We start from the raw sequence: 26,474 nt of genomic DNA, 5'->3' as shown, positions 1-26,474 counted from the left end.
TAAAAAAAAAAAAAAAGAAAAGGGTGGTGGAGTTGGTCTCCGTGTGACTTGCAGCAAAGCAACAGTGGGCGGACGGGTTGAATAACAACCTTGAAAGGCCAAGCAGGTACGCAACGCGGTTGACTCGTTGACTGGCCTGGTTGGGTGTAAGAGAAAAAAAAAAAAACAAAAGGGTGTGGTACATACAGAACAGTCAGTTGGTGCTTGGTGCTTCCCAGGCACCGGCATGCATAAGCTACCCTCCCCCTCCCCCTCCCCTTCTGCCCTTTCTTCTTCTCCCGACACTACAAATTCATTTTCCATGCTGGTCGGCAGAGATAGGCCGAGAAAGAGGGGACGGTGCATGCGGTGGTACGTTGTAGTGTCTCAAATCTCAACGGCCGGCAGGTATGTACAGTACTTAGTATGTATGTAGGTAGTACTTAAATAAACTTGTATAGGCCCCTACACATTATGATAGATTGATTAAACTGGCGGTTGCTCAAGCGCTCTCCACTCTGTAATCAAAACGAACCATGCCCTGTTCCTGCCATGGACGGTCTCCCCTCCTTCCGCCGCCGCCACCACCACCGTGGTTATCTCATATTCGCCAGGAAATATCGGGATCTCTCTTAGCAGTTATTCCGTACTTGCACTTCTTCACTGTAACCGCGGAGGACAATGGAGATTAACCGAATTGATCGTCATCGGGCCATAACTTCTCCTTGGACAGATCTCCAGACATTGTCTATGGGATCCATGGCTATCTGTTTTGGATATAATGGCAGACCATCAACGGCGCCAGACTACGGAGTAAGTCGTTTTTCATTCAGTTTTGGCCCTCCTAATTGAGTTTTTAGGAATCCATCAGGTTTTCCAGTTGGATGCCAAGTTGCCTTTAATCTCTTCAGAATGCTTACAATAATCTATGAGTGGTCGGCAACCCACCAGTAACCTCCCCGTGGACTCCTGCATCTGTTGAGGGCGAGGGTGAGTACCACCTGGCAGGTAGGGGACGGCGCGGATCCTGTCCGGGAGAAAGAGGAGATCATGGCATGCACACACAGTACTCCGTACTGTACCAATGGATTGTACCGCTCACCCGTCATCTTGATGCCAATCCATGCTTGCGACAGTCCGTCCCTTTCCGGGGTTCGTTGCACCAATGATGATAGTCGGATGATCATCTCCTGGGAGGTCGTGATTCGACCGGTAGTGCAGAGAGCCAGACGGTCGACATGCAGGACGACGCAAGGGGGTTTAAGCAGGAAAGAACGAGCTAATCCGGGATGAGTATGCTAAAAACGACCCTAAGCGACTAGCAAAGACATTGCGTCGGGACTAGATAAGTTGATATCCACCTTGATTACTCCGTAGAACCTTAGCACGAGACTAAACAGTTATTATCCGGGTTCGCTTCCCCAACTCTTTTTACCCCTGGCCCAATGCGCCCATTCATGATCCCATGGGTCGTGCCATCAGGAGTTCGGTTCCTGAGCGGAGGATGTTGCCACTTGCCACTTTGTCCACGGCTCGGTCGGTCGGAAAAGCCGGGGCAATGGAGGCAGAACTGAGGGGGATGAAGACACGAAAGAGATCACTTCATGATTCACTTCGTATCTGATTCCCACCATTGACGCAACAATCCCGGAGAAGAGAAGCCCAACTTTTGAGTCTCAGATACGAGACATGGATCATAACGTAGTCGCATCGATTGTCCCCCGCCAGCCTTCCGGTGAGCGAGCGAGCGAACGAACCGCACAGTTGCAGAACCATGCAAAGGAAGTTCCAGAGAGCATGACAAATTCCAAGATGATCTCCTAGAAGCTGCAAATGAGTCTTAACCTCTCAACCAATCTGGTCTACTCCGCACAGGACGCAGATTCACTCTTCATGATTTCACTACTAAGTGCTCGGTATACGTAGAGAGAGGGGCAAGGCCGAAGTGTGGTACAGGGTTAGTACAGAAGGTAGGCCCACCGTTCTTGTTCATCCTTTGTGCCATTTGTGGTCTTTTGCTACCGAGGACCTACCTACCACCGATTAGTTAGTTATATGTATAGGTGTATGTGTGTACGTGTGTACGTGTGTATGTATAGACATTTTGGAGATATCCATATGTAGGTAAGAATAGCCACGACCTGAAACCTTGGGACCGGATCAGACCAGATCAGACCAGTGGGGGTTCTCGTTCTCAGTGCCCCTGAATTGTTCACGCTGCGCGGCTGCAGCAGCACTGCAAGCAAGTGCCACTGTCGACTCCGGGCGTGACCCGTGACCACCAGGGCCACTTTTGTCTCCTCCTCAAGGAGTTTAGCGCGTCGACTAAAAGTTCCGCCTGATCAGATCGGGGGGGACCCAAGGCTGGTACCTGCGTCAACCTAAAAAACCAGAGTCAGGGCCTGTCTCGGATTGGTGCCACCAACTGGCTAACAGTACTGTAGCGTGTGTGTGCATTGCCGCCGCCTGTTCTTACTTTACCTACAGGTTGCTGTTGGGAAGCCTAAGGCACTAAAGTTAGAAACCAATGCTTCACTGTTTCACATCTTGTTCTATTCTTGACGACATGAATATCACGTCGCCACGAACTCACAGTCCCTCTCCGCTGTACTTTGACTCACAAGGTCTGTCCTCGATGAACACAAGGAGGAGCCATTACATCATGACTCCAGCCGCTAACCAAACAATGGAGTCTATATTGAGTGCTGATATAGACGGCTAGCACCTACAGTCGTGGCACGCATTCAAGCTAACCCCATCTGTGGATGTCCGCAAACTTAAATTTAGATTTAGTGATTGATGGGTCGACCTGGAATCTGGGTTGGGGCAAGGGACGCCCGCCTCATGCTGCACCATAGCAAACAATCCACGAAGGCGGGTTACCTACAGTAGTCACCTATTCACCTATTCTGACTCAGCTCGATTGCTGATCTAGACTTGTTTTTAGCACAGAACTGACAGTCTTCGCCCCTTGATTCAGCCCATCATGGACAATGACCAGAACATTGAGTATTGTTTGTCTATCCGGTGACATTGACTCCATCGTGGCTTTCTTCATATAGACGACGCAGGCTTGATTTTCCCTGTCAATCACACCCAGTCTCCTCACCTCTAGACACCGATCCAGCCTACCCAATCTTCCCGGGAATCAGACAGTGACATGCCGACAAGAATACCGAGTACGACCGGACGAACCCCGCCGTCAGCCCCAAAGAAACTCTATTCTCCAAGAGGACACCCGCAGTGCAACTTTCACAAGCGCAACTTGCAGCTGCTAGTGCCATTGCAGGGTGTGCAGAAGTGCATGCATGTTTGTGCGACCCAATTGACTTTTCTAGTGTCCCTCCACCCCCTCCACCCCCTCCACCGCCTCCACCATGCGACGACATAGTAGTCGCAAACCGTGAGCTCGGGCCGCTTTTATTGTTTGTTGCTTTTGTGTCCAGGGTCACTACTGAATCCTGGCGATCAGGCCGATAGATCGAGATGCCTGCCGACCACCAAAAGGCCGGGGATAGTCGACACCATGGTATCTCACATCGTTGATGACGTGGTCCAGGCATTTGGGGATCCTATTCCTTCGTGATAAGCAAAATTTGAGTTGACATCATACCTCGCGGAAAACAAGATTTTGATCGAGTGCAGTGTGCTGATCAGATGATCTATCTTCTCCATACACGTAGGTGTAGAGCCTGCTCTCGACGCGTAAGATCTTGTTGATCGCCTGTGGCATTGCTTCTCCCCTCACCTAGGATGTCCACCATCAGAGGTTCCGGTCAGCTAGCGGGTATGCTCATATTCCGTTGTATGTGGTTAGGTGCATGGCTATGGAGCGATGTACCCAAGACAAGCTCAGGAATGACATTTGCTTCGGTCACATTCATCTGATCTTGTTATAGCAGACCTATAATAGTCGTTGGCTCTAGCACCCCAGCTTGCCTGTATGTTTAGGTAGATGCACCTATATGCGTCTCTATGACTTGCTCCCCACATCCGAGCAGCAAGATGCACATTCTCTGATTCTCATTCGAGTATGTATAGTTAGTACATGCAGAGTGGGAACAGTAAGCAGTGTGACGCTCGAACCTTTTGCCTGACGATCCAGTGCGTATATCTCACAGCACACAGCAGCATCTCTCCACAGCACTCTAGCCCATCAGAACAAAACACGACGATAACCCTGTATACCTCCGGCTACCTTGTGAATCAAAAAGGCGGCAGGGCGGCAGTAAGCCGGACAACTAGACCTAATCCAAACGGGAGATAGTACGGGGGCGGTGACGGGCCGGGCTTACCGAAGCGTCAACACGTGGTTCGCCTGCGGGAAGTCAATTACCGACGGAGCGGGAGTTCACTTTCTTTCGCATTTCGCATTGCGCATTGCGGTTTCTTCAGCATACTGAGGTCCTGCCGCGGGCCTTGATCGCGGGTTCTTTTCTTGGGTATGTCGACTACTTGATATGTCCTATCGATGTCAATCGACCAGGTCCATATAAAATGTTGGTAACGCAGACATTACGGTTCCACCGTAGGGGAAACCAATCGAAGCATAACCGTAGCCCATAAACTTTATGTCAGAAGATGATATCAATAGCACTCTATTCCATACAGAGATGCAGAAACAGCTTCTACACACACCTCCAGCCCAGTATATTCAACTGACTGCCTTCCTCTCAATCTGTATAGAATCCTCCTATACCCTTCATACAAACAAACTCCCCCCAAAAAGGCCCGGATCACATGCAAATCCATCCCCACTAAAAACCCAACCCAACGAAAACCTCATCCCAGCACCTTCACCTTGAAAATCCCCCCGAAACAATCGATTGCCTGAACCACACCCAACCCACTCAATCCAGACCGAGAGAACCCCGCAAGATGTCTCTCAAAACCTCCTACCTCCTAATCTACAACACCATCAACGCCCTCCTCTGGACCCGCATCCTCCTCACCTTACTCTCCTCCATCGTCCTCCTCGTCCCCCCGGAAACCCTCTACACAACCCTCGAGCCCTGGACAAGATGGACCCAAACCCTCGCCAGCCTTGAAATCCTGCATTCCGCCCTTGGTACGGTCTCCTCCAGCCAGCCCCCCCCCCCACAGAAAAACAGCCAACTAAGAAAAAAAAAAAGGCCTCACCCGCTCCCCCATCTTCACAACCTTCACGCAGATCTTCGCCCGCAGCGTCCAAGTCTGGGCCATCAACTACGCCTTCCCGGAGGCCACCACTACGACGGTGGCCGTCTACCCGGCCATGGTGCTGGCGTGGTCCCTCGCGGACGCCATCCGGTACACGTATTTCGCCGTGCTGAGTGTGGCGGGCTCGTCGGCGGTGCCGCGGTGGTTGCGGTGGTTGCGGTATGTTCAACCCTTGTGTCTCCGCTTATGTCCCCCCCCCCCCGGTGGTTTGTTTTGTGGTCCCCTCGGGAGGGGGGAAGGGGGGAGGAGGTGGCTCCTGCTAACGGCGGCGTTTCCAGATACTCGCTTTTCCTGGGTCTCTACCCCATCGGGATCGCCAGTGAATGGTGGTTGATGTTCCGGGCGACCCTGGTGACAGACAGCGTCGCGGTGAAGGGGATCTTTGTCTTCTTTTTGGGGTTGTATGCGCCTGGTGAGTTTTTCCTTTTCTGTCCCCTTCTGGGTGACTTGGTGGGGCGCGGGGGCCGGGGGGAGGAGAGAGAGAAGGTGGCTAATGCCCTTTGGGTTCGTTCAGGTTCGGTGATGATGTACAAGTATATGGTCAAGCAGAGGCGCAAGGTTTTGTCTGCCGCTGCTTGAGTCTCTTTGTTCCGGAACGGTGGGTCAACAGTCGATCCACACTTGGGATAAATATGAGTCGACCACTTATTTCAGCAAGGTTGGTGGTCATACCAATTCACTACGTATATACAACGAACGACAAAGATAATGCTCTGCATTTCATCTGCAAAATATAACCCGGGTATCGCTATGCATACAATCGAATTCTAGTAAAAACACCCCCCGCCTCGACAACACACATTTTCCAACTTTTTTTGTTTCCCCTTTCTCCTCGCATGTACCGTACTAGCCTCAAAAAAAAACCTGATCAGACGACAAATCACCGGAAAGTAGCGGTTCGGCCGGCCATCTCGCGCTTCTGCTTGCGGACGCCAGATGGAGCCTCCAATGCCTTGGCGTAGGGGTTGAATTGCTTCCTTCTCGTGGGTCTGGAGGCCTGCTCGGCGGGGTTGGCATTCAGCATCGAAGCCGCAGCCTCGTAGTCGAACGGCGCTTCCTCTTGCTGCTGAGCCTGCGCGGTCTGGCCGGCAGCAGCAGCAGCAGCCTTGTTCTTCTTCTCCTTGCGCCGTTGCTTCTTCGTTGGCTTGTCGTTCAGGTCCTGGTCCAGATCCGCCGCAGAGCTGACCTCGTCGGCCTTAGTGCCCTCCGCGTCTTCGGATTGCGGCTCAACGACGGGTGTAACCTTGCGCTTGCGTGGGCCACCCTTCTCCTTGATGGTGAAGTACTTGTTCTCGGGTTCGCTGGTCTCGGGTTCCTGCTTCGCTGCTGCCGCCGGTGGAGCCGAAGTCGCGGCGGGTTTCGCGGACGCAGCTTGGGCGGCCGAAGTGGATACGCCGAACTTCTCGCGAGCTTCGGAGACCGTTCTAGGCATGGGTGGGAGGGGTAATGACAGACGTAGAGCTTCGGCAGAAGCAATCACGGAGATCTTGGGGGATGGGAGTGGGGACTGCGTGTCGAGCACGCCGCCCCAGAACTGCGAGATCTCGTAGCGGGCCGCCGTGGGGAGGTCTGTGTCGTCCGCGGTAGGGTCAGGCAAGAATCCCGCCACCCCTTCAGCGGAGGCTGCCGGCGTGCTCTTGGATGGCTTCACGTAGACATCGCGCCACTCCGGTCCGTCAGCACCCTCGACCTTCGCCGTTTTGATGATCTCCAGCAGATCATCTGTCCGGTCCTTGACAATCGGCGTCATAGGCGACAGGGTCCGGTACAGAGTGCCCAAGTCCGTCGGCATGGCCTGAGCCACTCTGAAGAGCACGTGCTTGGGGAACACACACTGCACACCTTCATCCTCCTCTCTCGCCACCTGGTCGCGCCACTGGTGCACCGCCTTGAACACGGCGAACTGCTCCTTGTTGATGACGATCTGGTTGCGAGACAGGACATCGTACCAGCCGCCAGGTCCCTGTCCGGTTGCGGCGTCGTAGACCGGACGTTCGTAGATCTGCAGGGCTTCCTTCTTGGACTGCTCCATGACATAATCAACCAGATTGTTATCCGGGGTCGAATTCTCGACGAGCTCGTTGCGGATGTGGTCATACACGTAAAGCAGGTAATGGGTATCCGAGCGGGCGTAATCGAACATGCCTTCCGGGATGGGACGAATGCGCCAGTCGGCCATCTGATATTTCTTGTCGGCTTCGAAGTTGACGAATTTCTGCAGCAAGAACTTCAGACTACGCTTCGAGTAGTTCAGCGCGCAGGCGGCGTGATAAGTATCGAACATGTTGACGACATACAACCCCAAATCGCGCTGGAGCCAGATCATATCCATGGACGAACCGTGCAGAACCTTGAGAATACCGGGGTCGGCAAAGACCTCGTTCAGCACCTGGAGCTCCTCTCTCCACGGCTTCAGCGTATCAACCACCCAATCCTTGTCCCGGGTGCTGATCTGCATCAACGAGACCAGACCCTGGTACGAGTGCACATCGTGATGTTCCAAATCGATCGCGATCTCCTTGGCGCCCTTCAGCTCCTCCAGCATCTCCTGCACGCCTTCCAGGGTATCCACGAAGGTCGCCGTCGTCGACTCCCACGGCTGATACTCCCGCGGCGGCGACACGGTATACGTCGAAGCCGGGAATTTGGCCGCGCGGATCTCAGTCTCATACGGGTGCACATAGCCCGTGGCCGTCTCGCTCCGCTTCAGCGACTCCTCCAGCGGCACCGTCGCGTGGGGCTTGGACTTCAGCAGCGGCTTGAACGGCGACGTGTCGGAGTTGTCGGGCAGGTGCTCGAACAGCAGCTGGGGCTTGGGGATCTTCGACGGGCCGTAGTCGTAGACGGTCGGGAATCGGGCGGCGGCGGCCTTGCTCTTCGCGGCCTTGGCGGCGGCGGCAGCGGCCTGGTCCTGCTGCGAGGGGCTCAGTTTCTTGATCACGCCGGTGAACTCATCCAGGCAGGCATCCGCCCGCTCCAGCAGCGCATCGATCACATCCACGACGCCGCGCCAGTTGTCCTCGAGGGAATCGTCGTCCTCCAGCGTCGGCGCCGACACATCCGTGCCCGCCGTGGCCGCCTTCAGCAGCGTCGAGGTCAAAGAAAGAAGCCGGTTGCTCTGCTCGTCCAACGAGTCCGAGACCTCCGCATTCGAGGATCGGTGGAAGTCGACATCTTCGGCGGAAAGCTGGCCAACGGTGCGCGTCACTTGGACCAACGAGGAGGTCAGTCGCTGCTGGAACGGAGGGAAATCTGCGGCGGAGTTCATGGTTGCCAGTTCGTTGTAAAGTCAATTTCAGGCAACCCAGACACCAGGACAGAAAAAGAAAAGCCCGATGTGGTCTTCTCTTTCTTACAATCTCGGGCGAATGCTTGCTTGCTTGCAGTTCAAATTTCTTGTCCCGCGCAACAAAGGAAAAAAATGGCGCCGGCGGGTTCGGAGGTGGAGAAACGCCGGACGGGCTACCGGGCAAGATTGACCGCCTACCTATCTGGTGCTCATCAAGCAAGACCCATCGGAGTAACTATGTGCCTTACGTAATTCCATGATCAACTAGAATACCACGATTTGCCTCCCCAAACCAGCATATCAAATCACATACATAGTACTATTTCCTCTACTTTAGATTCAGTTTCATCTCATTATCTAGTATCACATCTATTTGGAGACCCATTCTTACGCACATCCAAACATGGCAGCCTCAATCGCCCCCGAATGCAACGAGATCAAAGAGTCAGCCACCCACCCACCTACCTTACCTAAAGCATCCTGTATATATCAGAAAACCCTCTAACCCACTTTCCAACAGGAAATACGACACCTGCTTCCTGAAGTGGTACAGTGAGAGTAAGTTGCCGTTGCCAGCCTCGGCCTCTTCTTCCCCACCTCATCACTCTACCCATCCCAGTTATCAGTCTTAACTAACCCATGAACCCCCAGAATATCTCCGCGGCAACACCACCTCCAATGACTGCGAGGAGCTCTTCACCAAGTACAAGACCTGCTTAAATGTATGTGCTTCCATGCTTCTCTCTCGCGCGGTCACTATCGCTGTCGCTGTCACTGTCGCGAACAGCGCTTTATTGGCGCTCCTCGAATAACCCCGCTAACATCTACCATCAGGTCGTCCTCAAAGAGAAGGGCATCGATTCCATGCTCGAGGACGCCCGGAAGAGCACGACCAAGGAATTCGACGCCGAGACTCTTCGGCGAGGTTGAGGTCTCCGCGCATCTCATGCCAATTCCTTTCTTCTTTGACTCCGTGGATCTAAATCATCTCTTGCTCTCTCTTCCTGGGAAACAGCTACTTCATCTCTCCACCCTCCCGTCAAGGAGGGGTGATGAGAAAGTAGGTATTTTGGCGCGTTAATTCTTCAGGACATGTACAGGGCAAAAAAGGAGGGGGGCGGTCAAACCCACTCCAGAAAAACTCCTGAAAACCTCAAATTCTCTTACTCACTCATCCATATCTCATCTCATCCCGTCTCCCTCCTCACTGTTATATATGGCATGGCTTGGGAGGAGGAGGGCCGGGGTTTGCTTGGTTTCCTCTTTTCTTGATCAAGACATTAGAGTTGTGCTGTTTACTTACGTGTATTATATTTTTTGATGTACCATCATGTGTGATACGATGTTTGAACAACATGCATTCTGTATTATATACCTATACCATCACTCATTGCGCTGACTCTCAACCCGCCAGACAGCTTGAACCATCCATGCATTATGTACTTCATCCTTGTATGCTCAGAGCATAGAAGCGTTATGGAAATCATCGATGGCCTCTTCTCCGCAGATCCCCTTGTCCGAAGGTCCCCGGAACCTTCAGGATCCCATTCGCCGCCGTGCCAATCCCGCCACCCATCGATGAGGAGCTGCTGCCTCCACTACTAGTCTTGCGGGGCTGTGTCAACATGGACCACACCTCCATCATGGTAGCACGGCGCGCGGGGAGCATGCTGTACTGCATGCCGTAGAGGTTGCGACGGTGGATAGGAGGCACGAAGCGGCCGGTGACGAGGCAGAAGATGACCCGCGGGGCGAGGTAGTGTTTCCGGAGACGATGGCCCAATTGGAAGTACTGGTCGAACATGGCACGAAGCGCGAGCGGAATGGACTCGAAATGGATATACGGTACGCTAGTCGTGGACTTGCCGGTTGCAGGAGACTTGTCGTGCTCTTGCCGGAGTTCGAAACGGATCCCGCCTGGATGGACCACACTCCATTAGTGATATAGCCCTGAAATATTCTTGGAATATACGCACCAGGTAATCGTCGCGAGTCTTTGACTCGTAGCATCAGTGCAAAGAGCGGGAAGTGATTCAAGAAGGCTAGGCAGGTGTCAAGCGCTGCTTTCAGTGAGATGATCAACATTCGCGCACTTGCGAAGGCGAGGTAAAAGACGATCACAGTTGGCAGGAGGAAGAAAAGGACAGTGAACAGTATGGTGCCCAGCAACAGCTGATCGAGATCATAATCGCACGAGTCGATACGGTTGCGGAGCACATTTCGCTTCTTGCCGCGGAAGAGATGGAAAAGCGAGATGATAATGGTCAGTTGCCAGTTGAATATCCGCGCCGATGCAATGTAGAAGGAGTAAATGTGGACAGTCAGGATAGACACCAGGTCGGAAAACAGGGCAATCGGCATGCTTGCCCCCGCGAAGCTTGAACATCCCACCACGTAGATGACATGTGGAAGGTAGGGTTGCAGGTTGGCAATGCAAGCTGAAACATGATATCAGTATGGCTGGTCTGCCTTGAGAACGAGGAAAGATTCAAACCCACCTGCCCAGTTCTCTATCACCCATAGAAAGAGATCTCCAAGGAACGCAGCGAGCTCATTGTTCAATTTCAGGCCAGCCGGCCAGTCCATCAGCCAGGATATGGTACGTTGCAGCCCCTCCACTGTCCAGCCCGTCAAGATGGAGTTGATCTGGAAGGCGACCCAGTTGGCGTTGTCTATGATGTATGACCCCAACGCGATCCCAATGATCACATCATTAGCCACAAGCCACAGGCTGTTGTAGAATCGAATATAGTCCGGATGACTAGTCGTCACACTCTCCCAATTATCTTTCCTTTGTCGCAGCTTCACATATTGAATGGGCCAGTAGCAGAATTGTTGAAGGCGGATGTCAACCTGCTGAGCGGTAGCAGAGATGTCCTTGAGCGCAGCAGCGTCGGGGCGAGCGCGCCACTCCAGGATCTGCAGGACAATTTCTGCGATGGTGCGGTGAAACACGAGCCCGACAACAAATATCCGGGTGATAACCGGCCAGATCCACTGCCAGAAGACGTAGGATACGCCGAGAACGAACAAGTCCCACAGGGTTGTCGCAGACTCTACGACTCGCTCTCCGACACTCATGCTTCTCTTGACCCGGATTCCAATCAGATGGCTGTTCTTCTCCATCAGCTTGCCCATCTCGTAGGCGCAATTGACCTGGTTGATGATGAGGGGCAATGCTTGCTCCTTTAAAGACGGGACATGCTTCACGACGGTATGAAGCTTGAGCTTCTCCACCAATTTCCCGCCCTTGCCCTTGTCGTGCTCCTCCTCGGTATCGATCTTACTGGACACCGCATCGGGTTGATCGGCCGCGACCACCTTATCTCCCAGCGCCAACGAGATCGGATCCAGCGACATGTACTCCATCCGAGTCGGATGCGGCCGGTGAAACATGATGACCTGCACCGAGAGATTCGTCTCCGGAGGGCACCAGATCCGTGGCACCTTACAAGCCGGAGTCGTAGTGACATAGAGATGCGACGGATTGAAGGCACTGGGCGGGTCTGGGGAGTTGGTCGAGCCTAGAACATGCATCGCCGATCGTCCACACAATGTAAAGATGCGCACAATTGGGTGCGGGCTGTTGCGAAAGAGGATGCCTGCGCGAAGAGCATTGTCGACATTCCGTGGCTGGCAGGTAAGAAAAAAAGCAAGATGTCAGCATTTTCTGGCTCCTCTTCACATGCCCAAGACGAGCACAACCCAGACACAAAAGAGCCTTACCTCCACACCCTCCAACACAGTCAAGACAAACAAATCCAGTTCCGAATTCCTCCACCCGACAATCACCCCCGGCGATGACGATCGCGGCAAATCGTATGGCCAGAATACCCGTAACAACCCATCGCTCATGAGCATGTTGTCATTCCTTCGGCCGGTGCTTTAGAACGAGCCGCGACGGCGCAATTGTTCTCGAGCGGAGACCCCTAGGTGGACGTAGCGCGGGTGCTTTATACCAACATATATCGATGATCAGCATATCCTCTCTCTCTCTGTCTTGAACCAGACGTCCACAAAAAGCGAACGTCGCAAGCATTGATGACATTCGACGCTTGTGAAGTGCGGGATGTATAGCATACCAATTCACCCTCAGTCGCCGCCAGATGATTGATGGGGAGGACGAGCAAGAAGAAAAAGACCGACAAGAGAAGAAATCCTTTAGCCGTGCGTGTCTGGGTACAGCACAACAGAAAAAGAGAGAAAGTCAGCCAACAAGATTCGTTCGTGGTTGTGATAACAAACGCCAGGTCCACCCGAGGTTCAAGTTGTGCGCGTTCAGCAAAAGAGGGCCACTGGAAGCCATACCACCACACCGTGATCCCATGCAAAAATCGCTAATTCGTAGAGCCGGGTGACAAGATCCCACCTCGCGGTGATGTAGCCCGCTACAAAGATTCCGAGGGTGAGGATGGAAAAGGGGTGCATGAATCAAAAGTCGTTTGGTCTGCGGGAGGTTTCGCTTTAGGTTGCGCGCATCGCTGAGGGAGGGAGGGGGTTTGGTAAGGAAGCGTAGGATAGAGCAAAGAGCGAAAGTAAAGAGCCGGTATGAAGGGAGCGATGGCCACACTAAGAATCCAGGTGGAAAATGGGATGAAAACAACAATGAATGTCTCTGGAAGCTTGTCTCCCCAGCTGGCAGGATAAAGTGGTTTCCCTGTTACGGCGACAGCACAGGTAACTACTCCCGCGCAACCCTGCGGCGTCTCGACCTCCGCAATCGTGCACGTGACCTGTAGTTTGTATACAGCATCTAGCTTAGCCTAATTCACATACAACAACACCTCACCTGCGTGCCCCTCTCAGCCTCCTCAGCCCTCTCCTCCTTCTTCCGCTCCGCCTTCTCCTTAGCCCTAAACTCAGCAACCTCCTCCTCATCCAGATTAGCAATGACCTCAATCACATCCGCACGCCCATCCGCACCGCTGGTCCCCGCATAAAACGCCAGAGCCTGGAAGTATTCCTCCGGTGCGTTCACCCGGTACGACAGGGCATCTTCCTTGATGACCTCCCGCACCGTCTTGCCCCCTGATCCGCCGACGATGCCGTCTTCCACGTCGCCGTAGATATGGTAGCGGGCCCAGACCGCGTCTCCATAGCGGGCGTCCCGGATCGCATCGACGTACATGCTCGTCCACGGCTCCGTAAACTCGGTGCCCCGGCGTGAGTGGAGAACTTGCTGGATGGGCAGGTCCAGGAAGAGCTGCTCGACTAGTTTGGTTTCTGAAATGGTGGTGGTGGGTGCGCTCATGATGGCTTTTGGGGGGGGGGGTTTATATTGTTAGCTTCTAGGCTAGTTTTACTATAGGGAAATTGTGAATCCTTGGTAGGTTTTTCATTCGTACCTTGGTGGTTTTTGCTTTTGGTTGAGGGCTCGAAAGAATAGAGAAGGGTCGGAAGGCTTGGTGGATGGCTATGCTATCAGCACAGAAAATTGACTATCCAAGAAGTAAGAGGTTTGTAAAGACGAGTTATAAAAAGCAAGGTTAGGATGGACAGTCAGTACGTACTAGGATATTGATCCCAGACACCTAGTCAACCACCCTGTGCTGCCTAGACTTAGCACAAGGCTGGGAGGCTAGGCTTCCAAACCAAGATACCGGCAGCCTACAGGCTAACTAACGCCACAAAGGCACCAGCGCAGACTATCGAGATAGATCAACAGTCGGTTCTACCAACCCAGTGATGTCCATAGCATTGTAATCCTAACATACATACAATATGATGAATCCCATTTTCCGTAACTCCTATCCGCTAGAAACAAATACCCGAACATTTCCTGATGATCATAAAAGAAATCTACAGAGCCTTAATGCTCTGGAACACTTTGTTCGCTTGCAGCTTGGGATCGCTCTTCACCAGATCGCGCATGATCTGACGCTTCTCCTCCACGGTGAGGTTCGTCCCGGGTGACTCGACGGCCGCCTTCCATTTGAGCAGCATCTCCTTCAGAAGAGCGCTGCCCTCTTCGACTTCCTCCTGGGAATATTTGTCGATGGAGGACGGGGCTGACCCATCGCCTTGGGTTCCAGCAGAGGTGAAGTCCTCCAGCTCGTCCGCCTTCTGCCGCGCCATGTTGACCACCTTCTCGGGGAAGCGCACCAGTTCGGCCACGTGGATCCCGAAGGACTGGTCGCAGATGCCGGGCTCCACCCGGTACAGCAGGGTGACCTGGTTGCGCTTGGCGTCTTGCGCGTCGTCTTTGGGCTGCTGTCCGTCGGCCCCATCGCCGATGAAGGCAACGACGTGCAGGTTCTTCGCGGACTTGGGGTACCGGTCCGCCAGGGCTGTCAGCTCGTGGAAGTGGGTGGCGAAGAGCCCGAAGCAACGGATCTCGGTGACGATGTGCTCGGAGATCGCCCACGCCAGACCGAAACCGTCGTAGGTGCTCGTTCCACGGCCGAGTTCGTCGATGATGATCAGGGACTCGGAGGTCGCCGACTTGAGGATGTTGGAGGTTTCCAGCATCTCGGCCATAAACGTCGAGACGCCCTTCAGTTGCGAGTCGCTGGCCCCGACACGCGCAAGGATGCAGTCGAAGATGGTCAGCTCGGCCTCGCTGCACGGCACAAAGCATCCCGTCTGCGCCATCAGCGCGATCACTCCGATCTGCCGGATATAGGTCGATTTACCGCCCATGTTGGGACCGGTGATGATGAGGAAGGAGGACTCGTCCCGGATCAGGGACACATCGTTGGTGATGAACGAGATGTCATCCTGCATCTCCATGCAGGGATGGCGGGCCTCCTTCAGAATGGTATTTCCCGTGCCGCGCGGGTGCATCTTGGGACGGACATACGGCGTTGGGGCATGAACAGCGGCATGGGCAAAGCTCACCACAACATCCAAGTGGGCGAGAACGCCGGCAAGCTGCTCCAGCACAGGGCAGTAAGAGGCCGCCACGTTGACCACCTCACTGACCAGACCAGTCTGGGTGCGGTTGTAGTTGGACGAAAGCTGGTCATGCTCGCGGCGCAGCGCCTGCATTGTCGATGTGGTGAAGTACACGCCGTTCTTCTGCGTCGAGCACTCCTGATACTCTCTCTTGTTCCGGATGCAACCAGCCTCGTTACGAGTGAGACGGAAGCACCATCCATGCACACGGTGGTTCTCCATGAACAGCTTCTTCTCCACCTCCTGGTCCAGATCCCGTCCCACCCGACGGTGCTCTACGTTCATATCATGTCGCAGCTTATCCAGCTTCTTGCGAATGATGCGCAAGCTCTCATCAAACTCCGGCTTGATGATGAACTCGTGATTCTCCAGCGCGTCCAAGTCCACGGTGGTCTCGACCATCTCCTCCAGCTTGGCCAGACTATCCGAGAAACCGCGCAGCTTGAGGGTATATTCTTTCTCGAGTGGGGTCTGGTACTGCTCATCCATCACGTTCTCCAGCGAAGCAACAATCCCTGGCAGACGAATCGCAACCTGGTACACACGGACCACATCCTCCAGGGTGGCCTGCTTGCGCTGAAATCGCTTCGCGAGGCGATACAAGTCAGGGATCGACCGCAGATGCTCTTCCTGCATCGTCTGGCGGAGCTCCGTATCCACCACAAAGGCCTCCACCAGCTGCTGCCGCTTCTCGATCTCCGCGCGATCCATGAGCGGCTGCTTCAGCCACTGCGCCAGTAGCCGGCTGCCCACGGGGGTCTTGCAGTGATTCAGCAGGCCGAACAAACTCATGGACTTGGATCCGTCCCGCGGACCGGGCATGAGGTTCAGCGCGCGCAGGGCCGACGCGTCGAGCTTCATGAACTGCGACAGATCATGCTGATACAGCTGATACTGCCCGAAGTTCGAGGCATCCGTCATGACCCCGAGGTACTTGATCAGCGCGGCGGCGGCGCCCATCGCCAGCTTCAACTCCGTCTGCGGCAGCGTCCCCGCGGACCGCTCATCCCGCAACAACCGCGTCAAATCCTGATCAATATCCTTCACCCCAAAATCCCCAGCGGGCCGCTCCGACACCGCAATGCCACAGCTGTCCGCGATCGCGCGGATCTTGGCCAGCTCGACATCCTTGCGCCCGGCGTCCATCTGCACCAGACACTCCTTGACGCCCAGCTGGATGACCAAGGACTCGAAGTTCGAGTAAACGTCATTATCTAAAAACTCGCTCACGCCGAGCTCGCGCACGCTCGCGTCCGCGAAGCACACCCCGACGTGGCGCGCCTCGCCGGCCTTGGCGGAGATCTTGACGGCCAGGATGATGGGCGCCGCCGCGTCCAGGCTCAGCGCCCCGACGCTGCCCAGCTCCTCCTCCACGTCCTGTAGGTTGCCGGGGCTGGCCTGCTTGGCGAGCTTCCACGAGCCCGTGCCGCGCCCGCCGCCCGTCGCCGCCGTCGCCCAGATCTCCACCCGCTTGTTCAGCCGGAAGAGCGCCTCGCGCAGGAAGTTGCGGAACACCGTCACGCTCATCGTCACCGAGGGAAGGCCACCCGTCTCGCTGCGGCCCAGGTTGCGGAGCACCGAGGTCGTCTTGTAGACCGTGCGCGCGATGAATTCGGCCTCCGTCCCGTGGGCCGAGTACCAGTCGCCGCGGTCGAAGATGCGGATGGTGTCATTGTTATTATTGGTGTTGGTGTTGTTGGAGGAGATGGAGCGGTAGAAGCGGATGAAGCCGACTTCATCGTCTACCTGTTTCAACAAGAAGTTATCAGCACTTGAGGCGTGGTGTTTCGTCGTGTTTGATGGTGTTCACGGGCGGGGGGAGAAGAAAAATCGCATCAATTGGCGATGGAGCACTTACCCTGAGATCCGGCCGCGAAGACATATTGCCAGAAAGCTCAACGAGGACAAAGATGACTTCAGCTCTGAGCCAGTTTGTCTGTTGTTGTTGGCTACGGTCTGGTCAAATGCGGATGAGGGAGCGTGGGTCAATTGATAGATCAACGCTGCGACGCGGTCAGTGGCAACGCGATCACGTGTATACGCGTTGCGGCGCGGAGGCCGGAAGTGGTTTTTATCCAATCAGCGGGGCCCGCTGCATAGCTGTCACTCACCAATCTACTAGGTAGGTGAGTTCGTGTGCCTACAGTACTAGTACAGACATACGTCGAAATTGGTTCCAATGACTAGGTAGTATAATCCATACATTTGAGCAGATGGTATGAAGGAGGGAATCAAGAATTGGTATATCTATTAGTCGATAGAATGGGGCTATGCCAGTAGTGCAGTACATAACAAATGCCGCTTAATATACAGGACATGACACATGCGATGCTCAAACAATGCAATCATAACGCCGGAACTGCATGCCAGGCATTCCGGATTGAGGTATCACGACATCCAAAACGAGTGAGGGTAAATCCAACCAACAATCATTTCACTTCCGGGGTGCCTCGCCAACCTGCTCCCACCCGATCTTCAGCTGTGCAACTTGGGCCGCTATCTCCTTGGGCTGCACATCGGCACAGGATCTCAGCACCACCGATCTGAGCTGATTCACCATCACGATATTGACCCATTGTCCCGCAACATCCTCCCGAGCGAGAATCTCAAGACAGATCTCGACCTCTCGATCCGCCACCGGATTGCGCAAGGAATCCTTGACGTTCTGGACGATCGTCTCCATTCGGAACGGCGTTCGCTGCGCCGTCATCACCGCCTTAGCACCATTGCCTGTATACCCCTTGGGTCTCAGCAGAGCCAGGACGCCAGCAACCTCCTCGACCCGCTCTGCCGCCGCTCGCTGGAGGAGCATATCCTTCGTGGGCGGGGGCGGCAACTTCGCCTGTCGCAGCTGCTTGTCCTTGATCCGTTCCAGCAGGCCCTTCTTCCGCGCACTTGCCGCATCCAGCGACTTGGCCGGAACAGAGTCCTCCTGCCCATCCGCCCGCAGCTTCTCGGTCTTCAACTTGATCACTCCGCCCTTGAGATCCTGCAATCGCTGCTGACCTTTCCGGAATGTCGTGAAGGGGACCAACGACTCATGAATGGCCGATACGCCCAGCGTACCCACGAAGTCCACCTTATCCACATCCCCATCCGCTGCATCCAGTGCCTTTTCCCAGAGCAGATCAACCGTCTGCTCGAACCGTTCCTGCAATTCACCGCTATCATCATTCCGCACCGGTGCTGCAGAGAGTGGTGAATTCGTGCCATCAGCAGCAGCAGCAGCAGCGACAGCCAGTTTTTCCAAGCACACCCGGCCCAACCCATAATTCGCGATTCTGAACGAGAACGACGATGTCGACTGATCACCCTGCTCCATCACCCAGATCAATCGCTGCAGGTCCTTGACCACCACCTTCCGCTTCTTCCAGATCCGCTGCATACTGGGCAGCAGTTCCCGCAAGTCTGCCGGGCGATTGACGCCGTTGTGCATCATATGGATGGAGACCGCCTTCTGGAATGCCGAATACAGGGCCACCAAATCATCCACGCAGGCGGGACGTTCTACGACCCGCGTGTCTACGGTGACGACACTCGCCTTCCGCGGCAACGATGCTGAGGTCGTTCTCCTGTGGGTAGCGGCCCGCTTGGATGGCGAGGTCGGGATGTCGTCTTCATCTTCTTCGCGGGCAGAGGAGCGCGCGTAGTGGCCGCTTCGGGGGGTGTTGAGGGCAAGCTCGCCGAGTCGGAGGGTCCGGGAGGGAGTGGCTGCCTCTGGGACGTCTTTGGCATCGGCAGGAAGGCCGGGCTTGCCTGCCTCTTGCGTCGTCGGTTGTCCGCCGCCACAGGTGACGTTTTGCAGTTCGTGCAGTTTCCGCTTCTTGGACGGTGAGATTGGAAGGCGGGCGGTAGTGGTGGTGGTGGGGGGGGAGGTCGTGCTTTTCGTCGTGGACGGCAGGGGTAGCTGCTGCTGCTGTAGTTGCTTCTTGGTGTCCGCGAGCGATTGAGGAGTGGTGACGCCGGGCTTGGTCGCTCTTGCAAAGGTCTGAATGCCGGCCTGACCCCGGGGAAGGGCGGCCAGTCTGGCGGAGGTGCGCGGCATCGCGGTTTCTTTGCAGAGGAGGAGGGAGAGAAGGAAGGAAGAGATAAAGAAGATAGGAAGTGGCTATTGCGCAAACATGGAAATATCAGGCAGGTAGAAATGCACAACAGTAATATACTAAAAGGTAGTTGGTGGAAAGTGGGTTTATGGAGGGGGATAATATCTGGGGAAGTCTGTTTGACGGGCGAGGGAAAATTGGGGGTGTATATTTTAGTCCCTTTTGTGAGTGAGGGCGCTTGGATGCTTTTTTCCCGGGTGGAGCGCGTCGACGCGGGTCGCGTGTTTCTGGAGGCGTCGCGGCCGAATGCGGTAATATTAGGATCCCGCCGCGGCCATGATCAGCAGGGGTTAATGAAAGCCTGGAGCAATCTAAGGTGATTTCTCCGAGAATTAGAAATGCGCTCTGAATGTTATATATCAATTCGCTTCAATTTTAGTATAGATTTCCTGCTCTACCATTCACAATGCACGGCAACCCGTCACTACAGTAATCATGCATTGGGAATGTAGCATACCGCGGGCAAAGTGGCCCTCATCTACTCCACATCGAAGCCCTTTTTTGTCTGATCCACCCAAGAATGCGATTTACCCTGATGCAGTCTAGGCCTTTCAGATTAGTCCTGATTCTAAGGTACCCAGTGATAGCATCCCGTCGCAGAATTAGTTCGTGCTCAGTGCTCCTTTGCGGCGCTGGCTCCAGTTGCGCCCCAGCGAAGTTCAAGTATGCAATATCCGACAAAACAATGGCCGTGAAGAAGGAAAACGATAATTGAGAAATTGATATTATTGAACCGACTCGAGTATAGTATCAATCATAAACCTCCCCGAACCCATCATCACGATAATAACATCATCCATCAACCATCATTCGTCGCCGTCGACGACGACGACGACGACAAAGATAACAGCAACAGAAAAAAAAGAAATGAAACACACGCAAGGCCCAGCCAAGCATATGCAATCCCCTCACTTTTTCTTCCTTCAGGAAACACAAACGTGAGGTTTTTCACAAAAACAAAAATCAGATCGCGAAAGGAATCAACTCAACTCCCGCCGTGAAATGAGGAAGAAAAGAGACACGATAACAACAAGACAGAAAGAAGGATATTCCAGGAGGCACCAGACACAACTTCACTCGACTCAACTCACACACGCGCGCGCGCGCGCGAAAGTGTTTCGAAGCGATCGGTCTGTCTGCTCGGAGGCAACCAAAGAAAAATCTATTTCTTGCCGAACCATCCCGACAGGGCACCCTTGGCCTCGGAGGCCTTCTCCTCGACCTTGGACTCGATCTTCTCAGCGCCCGACTTCAGCTCTGCGGTGGTGTCCTGGCGGATCTGGTCCAGGCGGCTGGCCTGGTTCTTGGCCTCGGCGCGGGCGGAGTCGACCTATATCCCCGTGGAAACAAATTGTCAGCGCGAGTTGCAAAGTTTCTCCTTGAAGTATATGAGGAGGTTGAGGTCGGAGGGGAAAAGAGAGGGAAGGGAGGGGAGGGGCTTAAAACGTACCGCCTGATCAACGTTCAAGCGAGTTTCATAAGCGGCCTTCTCTCCGGCCTTCTCGGCCTGGTTACCCGTGGGGGCGTTCAAGCGGGCGAGGTGGGCATCGTCTGTAGAAAGTGGCGTTAACATTCCTAACTGTGTATCATCGAGACCGCGCAGACCACGGCAGGAAACTTACGCTTAACCTCCTGCGTAGCACCCTTGGGGTCACCACCGGCGCGGTAGAGGTAGTAACCACCCAGACCGAGGGCGGCAACAGCGGCGTAAACTCCAGTGCGACTCTGAGCCATTGTGATGAGATTTGCGTAGGTAGTTGGGAAGCGGGGTGGTAGAAAAAGTTGGTGGGTTGGTTGGTTGGGTTTGGTTTGTGTGTTGTTCCTGGATTGCGGAGTTTGTTAAGTGAAGAAAATGTGAGCTATTCAGGTTTGAGTGCGATGAGGAGTAGTATTATATAGTCGTCGTGTGCTACGTGGAATCTTGGCTGTTTGTTCCCTTCAAGTCCGTGGTTGCTGGCGCAAGCGGGTTGGGATCACAGGGTATGACGTCGTCGTCGTGGTTGTGGTGTTGTGGACTGGGCTGGGCTGGGCTGGGTTCGGGGACTAAGATTGCTTAGTCGGTTTTCTCTCTACGAGGCACCGTCTCACTATTCATAGACTGCACGTACTGTGCTTCCTGTGCGGGGAAAGCCTCGGGTTGTTTGCTACCTGCTTTGTTTGTACAACAGCTGAATTTGAAGGGTTTGCATCTCTGCCAGGTTTAGTCTTTTACTACTACCTCCTAGTACATAACTCAAGTGAACAAATTCACTGCAAACCCTCTTTCATTCTACAAGTTCCAGCACACATACTCCTCAACAGTGGAGGAAGACGCCGAGTCGGGTGCGGCAGCCATCGGCCGATACTACGTCACCTGAGAGTCATCATCATCCACTGGGGCTTGTTCCATGGTGATCTGGCTGACAAGGTCTGTCACCAGGAAAAGGTACCTTAACCCGTGGGTTTGACGTTACTGAGATCGTGGAGACTCGACTCGACAACGTCATGATGGGTCCGGCCTCCTAATTTAGCCAGCTTCAAGCTGCAGGGGAAATTATGAGTAACTTACTTATTCTTCTGTGGCTGATTATCCCCTCCTGCCTTCGGGTCCCGGTCCAGGTCTTGGTCTTGGCATCATTGCATCTAAATTGGTTTCGTTCTGGTATTGGCTCAATTACTGTTACCCGCAACTAATTGCTGAACCCCTTGCAAAGCAGAAAAAAAAAGGAAACAAAATCCAAAGACATGAAGCGTCAAGGCCCCACAGTCGCCAAGAAAATGACATACTAAAACATGATGGCCAGCTGCAGCAATTCACATCATCACCACCACCGAAAGAAGCAAATAAACCTCGGTATAGACAGCGTCAGACGAACAATCGAAGCCACACCACGACCAGAGTAGGAGACTCCTTCCGTGATCTCATTGCACTCGCTCGAGATCAAGGCCGGGGGGGTATCTTCATGCACTATGGACAATATTCCGTTCCGGAAGGACAAAGAGGGAGAACGCCAGAACATGCAGAGACAGAGAGGAAAGAGAGAGAGAGAGAGAGAGAGAGAGGAAAGACCCCGAACAAGATAAAAGTAGGAATTGCGAAAGCCCCAGTTGTTCCAACCCACCGATGCATTATTTCATCATTCATCACTTCATAAAGATTCCCGCAGCCGAGCGGTGCGTGCAGCTCCGAGTATACGAGAGAGGTCCAGGTTCTAGAACTCCGCGGCTATATCCAAAACAAAGAAAAGGTCGAGGAAACCCATGACAAGAGGCCAATGCCTCGTACTATACAACTCCCGCTCAAAACAGATGTAAAGAGAAAGAGCGGCGAGCCCGAGCAAGGTCGGTTTCGGATGCGGGATCGCTCAGGACGTGATCACCGGATGAAAATAGGAAAATACTCGTAAATCACAGGCACAATTCCCATTCAGAGGCCGTTCAGATAAAGAGCTTCGTGGCGCTTTTGTTCTCGCTGGTGGCGACAGCGACGAGCGCTTCCAGTCGACCCATTCCAGGTTCCCGAACCGAATGAGGAAGGAAATCGGACCGAAGGTCACGTTTGCCGTAGTGGCTATCAGGTTGGGGGGCTAGAGGGGGGCAAGCCTGCATTCCAATCAGTGATCTGGCCCTCATCGTTGATTCTGGTAACGTGTGCGTACTGTTTGAGATGTTTCCGAGGCAAAAGGCGGGTGATGCTGCTCCACATATCCATTGTTATGCACAATTGCGGGATGGTATTCCAAAGATGCAGTAGACGGGGTATGGACTCCTTCGCTGCTGCTGGAATCTTCGGGTGACGTTCGCGTCGCCTGGGTGCTCATAGTAACACTGCTGAATGACGGAGCATGGCCATGTCCACGAGATTCCTGCAGTTGTTGCTGATAAGACGAGGATGGCCGGGAACCAACATTCTGGAGTTCGGCAATGGTTTGCTGGCTCCAGTTTGCCGCATCTCGCTGAGATGGTTTGTCCCGGATGTGAAGTCCGGTTAGGTTTGTGTGCAGCGACATATCCCAAGAGACGTGACCCCGTCGATGACCGGGGCCCGAAATTGGCGGCGCTGGTCGGCTGGCCGGTTGCGTGTAATTAAATCCTCCTCCAAAGTTGTAGTTCGGCGGTTGCTTGGTCGGATTATCCATTTGCATGGGACTCGGTCGTCGAACGGGCGGGGTCAGCGGTCGGTGAGCCACCACCTTATCAAAACTCTCAATACCTGGCAGTCGCGGAGGCTGCTCCGCCGACCCATTGGTTTTCGCCGACGGGTGGAACACTTCGGGGGTCTGGTAGTTACTGAGGCCACTGGTGGCTGGCCGAGGAACGGCAGACCAGGTCGAGGGGTGCCATGTCCTTCTGCGTAGATCGGCGTCCGAAGCTCCGTGATTCATCTCATCGCGAGACAGGGAGTAATTAGTGCTAACGGGGCTGGCGTACACTCCGCCGTGCGCAACGTACGCGGGGGGTGGAGCATAACCTGGAGGATAGACGTTGGCAGGCTGCGATGCGAATGGGTTTGCGCCTGATGGCACAGACAATCGACGAGCGGCTGTCTTGCCTTCCCAGAATCCCGAGGCCTGGGACACTGTAGACATTGGCGAAGCAATATGAGGGCTACCATGAGGCCCTGCCGCAAAGACATGGTGTGAAGGTGTGTAAGGGGAGCCACCGGCCTGCGGTCCTGGCAGGCCCCGCCCCGGAGGGGTGCTGGGAGCATCCAACGTATCCATCAGTCGCGCTCGATCATTTGCCATCATCAATGGCGCAGGCCGTCGGCGAAGCTCCTGCGGTTGACTGAATGTCGATGCAGTGGAGGTGATGCTCGAGGCAGAAAGGTTTCTGCTATGGCCCCTACTATGAGTACCTTGACTGCCCGCCGTGCCCGCTCTCGCGCGACCCTGGGGACGAACGCGATCTGTTCGAATTTGTCGCTGGAATCTGGTCCCTGTCGCCGCCAGCGAGTCTCCTGGAATCTCCTCGTTAACGTGCACGGTTTGGGCATGCTGGCGCAGGTTGTCCAGTCGAGAAAAGCGGCGGGAGCAGTGGCATTGAAACGGGCGTTCGCCGGTATGTTTCCGGATGTGCCGAGCCAGATGCTCACTCCGTGTAAAACTCAAGTTGCATGGTGGGAAATCAGTGCAGTAGAAGCGTTGTCCCTTTTTCTTCTTCGATGGGGGAGCATTGTCCTTGTTGTCCTCGTTATCAGAGCCTTCACGTTCCCCGTCCGAATCTCCATGTGCGGGCTCATCTGACGTTAACGATGCGCTGGTTTGCGAGTCTATCGGGCGGGTGGAGTCATCGTTGATATTTACATTCCGCGGAGTGCTCTCGTCCGTCTTGGTGCCTAAAGATGATGCAGCGTCGGAGCTGGAATGAGGGCGAGGGGTGGATGATGTCGTCGCGTCCTCCATGACCCGATCTTGTGAGGTGGACATAGTATTGACAGGTAAGAATGAAGACATATTGGCAGGAAGACGACTGTGGATTGGGCCCACAGCTATGTACTGTCGTCGATAACAGAAATGGTGGGATGACGGTCGACACACAAACTCGATCGGTTTCAAGGGAGAGGAATGAGGGTGGGTTTCAAAATGTCAAAAACGCGGTGTCGATCGCACGGTGCAAAGTGGTCCTAGACATCATAGCGCAGTTAAGGTAAGCAGGTAATCCACGTTACTTTCAGGTGTAATTTATCTTCGATGTTCCATGAATTTTCGCCTCTCAATATGCGGTAACTGAAACATCATGGGGGGAAAGAGGGACCGAGGGGTGCGGTCGGTGAGAAACCGAGCTAGTCTGGAGGACGAAAAATAGAACAGAAAAAAAAAAAAAGAAAGAAAAACAAGCAAAAGGACTTACACCGGAATGAAGAAAAATTCACTTGCCTCCCAAAAACCGAGCGAGGGGTGAGAGAGTAAGGAATGTTCAGAGAAGGATGATGGCGATGACTTGTTTAACCGAATGCCCGACGACGATGGCGAAGCAAGGGTAGCCAGGTGGTACACGATAGATGGAAAGGAACGACCATTAGGTGCAAGAACGCATCGCTTACAGATCGGCCTGACCAGGAAAAGGCAGCGGGCACTCAGTCACGGGTAGATGGGTAGGTAGGTAGGCCGATAGACGGGGAGGAAGGAAGAGAGGGACTGAGGAAGAAGAGGAGGAAGTGGAAAGTGAAAAGATAGCGATGGGATAAGAGTTGGAAGAAGAGGGAGAGAGAGAGAGAGAGAGAGAGAGTACTGAGAGTGGTTTGGTGGTGAGTTATCAGTGTCAGTGGTCAGTGGTAAGAGATAAATGGTGTAAGGTTCAAGTTGGCGGCGGCGGCGGCGGACTCGAGCGAGAGTTTCCCGTTTGGTGTCGAGTCCTGGAAGATTGTTGTTGGGGGGAGTGTGGTGGTGGTAGTGGTGCAGTTGTGGTGGTGGTGGTGTGGGTAATAGTAATAGGTAAGTAAGAGTCAATGGGTACGGAAACTGGGTAAGGGTAAGGGTAAAGGTCAAGGTATGAGTAGGTAAGACAGTCAGGACAGTCAGGACACCGACCCAGCCAAGACCTGGACTAGAGTGGAATAAAAATAGGAGGAATCGTAAACCGATCGGAAAGCCCCTGGTTTACGGATCGTCCGGAGAGAGCAAATCAGCCAAAATAAGATATATAGGTCAAGAGACAGGTCAAATCGGATCCTAGGCCAGCTCGAATATAAGATGATCGCTTCAATGTGACCCGTTTTGAGAGGGTTTGGTTGGGAAAAGGGAGATCCTTTTTGCTCTTTTTTTTGTTCTTCTTTCCTTCTTCTTTCCTCCCTCTTCTGTTTAGTTAAAAAGGGACGCCCGATTATACTGGCAGGAGAACCCAGACCCACAACAGATTTGAGGTCTACTGGGCGAGGATGTACAGGCACCAGGACCACGAAACTCGGTGGTTCGCTAGCTCTCGGGAAAGGTATGCGGGGAAGATCCCAAAGGAAGATTGCGAGAAGATGAATAATGCAGGTCAAACCAGTTGAGGGAGGATGAATAGTAGAATCGGATAGAAGAAGA

General features: G+C 54.0%; 7 protein-coding genes across 7 annotated transcripts; 2 read left to right on the top strand and 5 right to left on the bottom strand.

Annotated features, from left to right (window-relative positions):
- The first annotated feature begins 4,546 nt into the window (after nt 1–4,546).
- Nucleotides 4,547–5,868, top strand: BO72DRAFT_71300 (putative membrane protein). Its single transcript, XM_040950638.1, has 4 exons — nt 4,547–5,047; nt 5,112–5,337; nt 5,457–5,590; nt 5,693–5,868. The coding sequence occupies exons 1-4, from the start codon at nt 4,858–4,860 to the stop codon at nt 5,755–5,757; spliced, it is 615 nt and encodes a 204-aa protein (XP_040802791.1). The 5' UTR covers nt 4,547–4,857; the 3' UTR covers nt 5,758–5,868.
- A 6-nt stretch (nt 5,869–5,874) lies between these two features.
- Nucleotides 5,875–8,574, bottom strand: BO72DRAFT_446997 (exosome nuclease subunit RRP6). Its single transcript, XM_040944429.1, has one exon. The coding sequence runs from the start codon at nt 8,444–8,446 to the stop codon at nt 6,059–6,061; it is 2,388 nt and encodes a 795-aa protein (XP_040802790.1). The 5' UTR covers nt 8,447–8,574; the 3' UTR covers nt 5,875–6,058.
- Nucleotides 8,575–8,740: 166 nt separating this feature from the next.
- Nucleotides 8,741–9,836, top strand: BO72DRAFT_446996 (uncharacterized protein). Its single transcript, XM_040944428.1, has 4 exons — nt 8,741–8,911; nt 8,988–9,025; nt 9,119–9,189; nt 9,302–9,836. Exons 1-4 carry the CDS (start codon nt 8,871–8,873, stop codon nt 9,395–9,397), a joined length of 246 nt encoding a protein of 81 aa, XP_040802789.1. The 5' UTR covers nt 8,741–8,870; the 3' UTR covers nt 9,398–9,836.
- Nucleotides 9,837–9,950: 114 nt separating this feature from the next.
- Nucleotides 9,951–17,243, bottom strand: BO72DRAFT_467644 (mismatch repair ATPase MSH2; the record flags this gene model as incomplete). The annotated part of the gene is made up of 6 exons (XM_040946847.1): nt 9,951–10,384; nt 10,444–10,829; nt 10,962–12,100; nt 12,194–12,338; nt 14,271–17,107; nt 17,220–17,243. The coding sequence occupies 6 exons, from the start codon at nt 17,241–17,243 to the stop codon at nt 9,951–9,953; spliced, it is 4,965 nt and encodes a 1,654-aa protein (XP_040802788.1).
- A 350-nt stretch (nt 17,244–17,593) lies between these two features.
- On the bottom strand, nt 17,594–19,600 carry BO72DRAFT_446992 (DNA replication factor Cdt1 C-terminal domain-containing protein). Its single transcript, XM_040944427.1, has one exon. The coding sequence runs from the start codon at nt 19,404–19,406 to the stop codon at nt 17,796–17,798; it is 1,611 nt and encodes a 536-aa protein (XP_040802787.1). The 5' UTR covers nt 19,407–19,600; the 3' UTR covers nt 17,594–17,795.
- Nucleotides 19,601–20,201: 601 nt separating this feature from the next.
- On the bottom strand, nt 20,202–21,504 carry BO72DRAFT_485198 (uncharacterized protein). Its single transcript, XM_040947882.1, has 3 exons — nt 21,087–21,504; nt 20,915–21,015; nt 20,202–20,794 (listed from the first exon to the last, which is right to left on the bottom strand). The coding sequence occupies exons 1-3, from the start codon at nt 21,196–21,198 to the stop codon at nt 20,627–20,629; spliced, it is 381 nt and encodes a 126-aa protein (XP_040802786.1). The 5' UTR covers nt 21,199–21,504; the 3' UTR covers nt 20,202–20,626.
- A 1,377-nt stretch (nt 21,505–22,881) lies between these two features.
- BO72DRAFT_374723 (C2H2-type zinc finger protein) lies at nt 22,882–24,899 on the bottom strand (the record flags this gene model as incomplete). The annotated part of the gene is made up of 2 exons (XM_040941144.1): nt 22,882–23,046; nt 23,103–24,899. 2 exons carry the CDS (start codon nt 24,897–24,899, stop codon nt 22,882–22,884), a joined length of 1,962 nt encoding a protein of 653 aa, XP_040802785.1.
- Between the last annotated feature and the right edge of the window lie 1,575 nt (nt 24,900–26,474).

This window comes from Aspergillus fijiensis (genome assembly GCF_003184825.1).
Source record: "Aspergillus fijiensis CBS 313.89 unplaced genomic scaffold BO72scaffold_16, whole genome shotgun sequence".
Lineage (NCBI taxonomy): Eukaryota > Fungi > Ascomycota > Eurotiomycetes > Eurotiales > Aspergillaceae > Aspergillus > Aspergillus fijiensis.
Note: the sequence above shows the minus strand (reverse complement) of the source record. Positions and strands in the feature narration are given on the sequence as shown.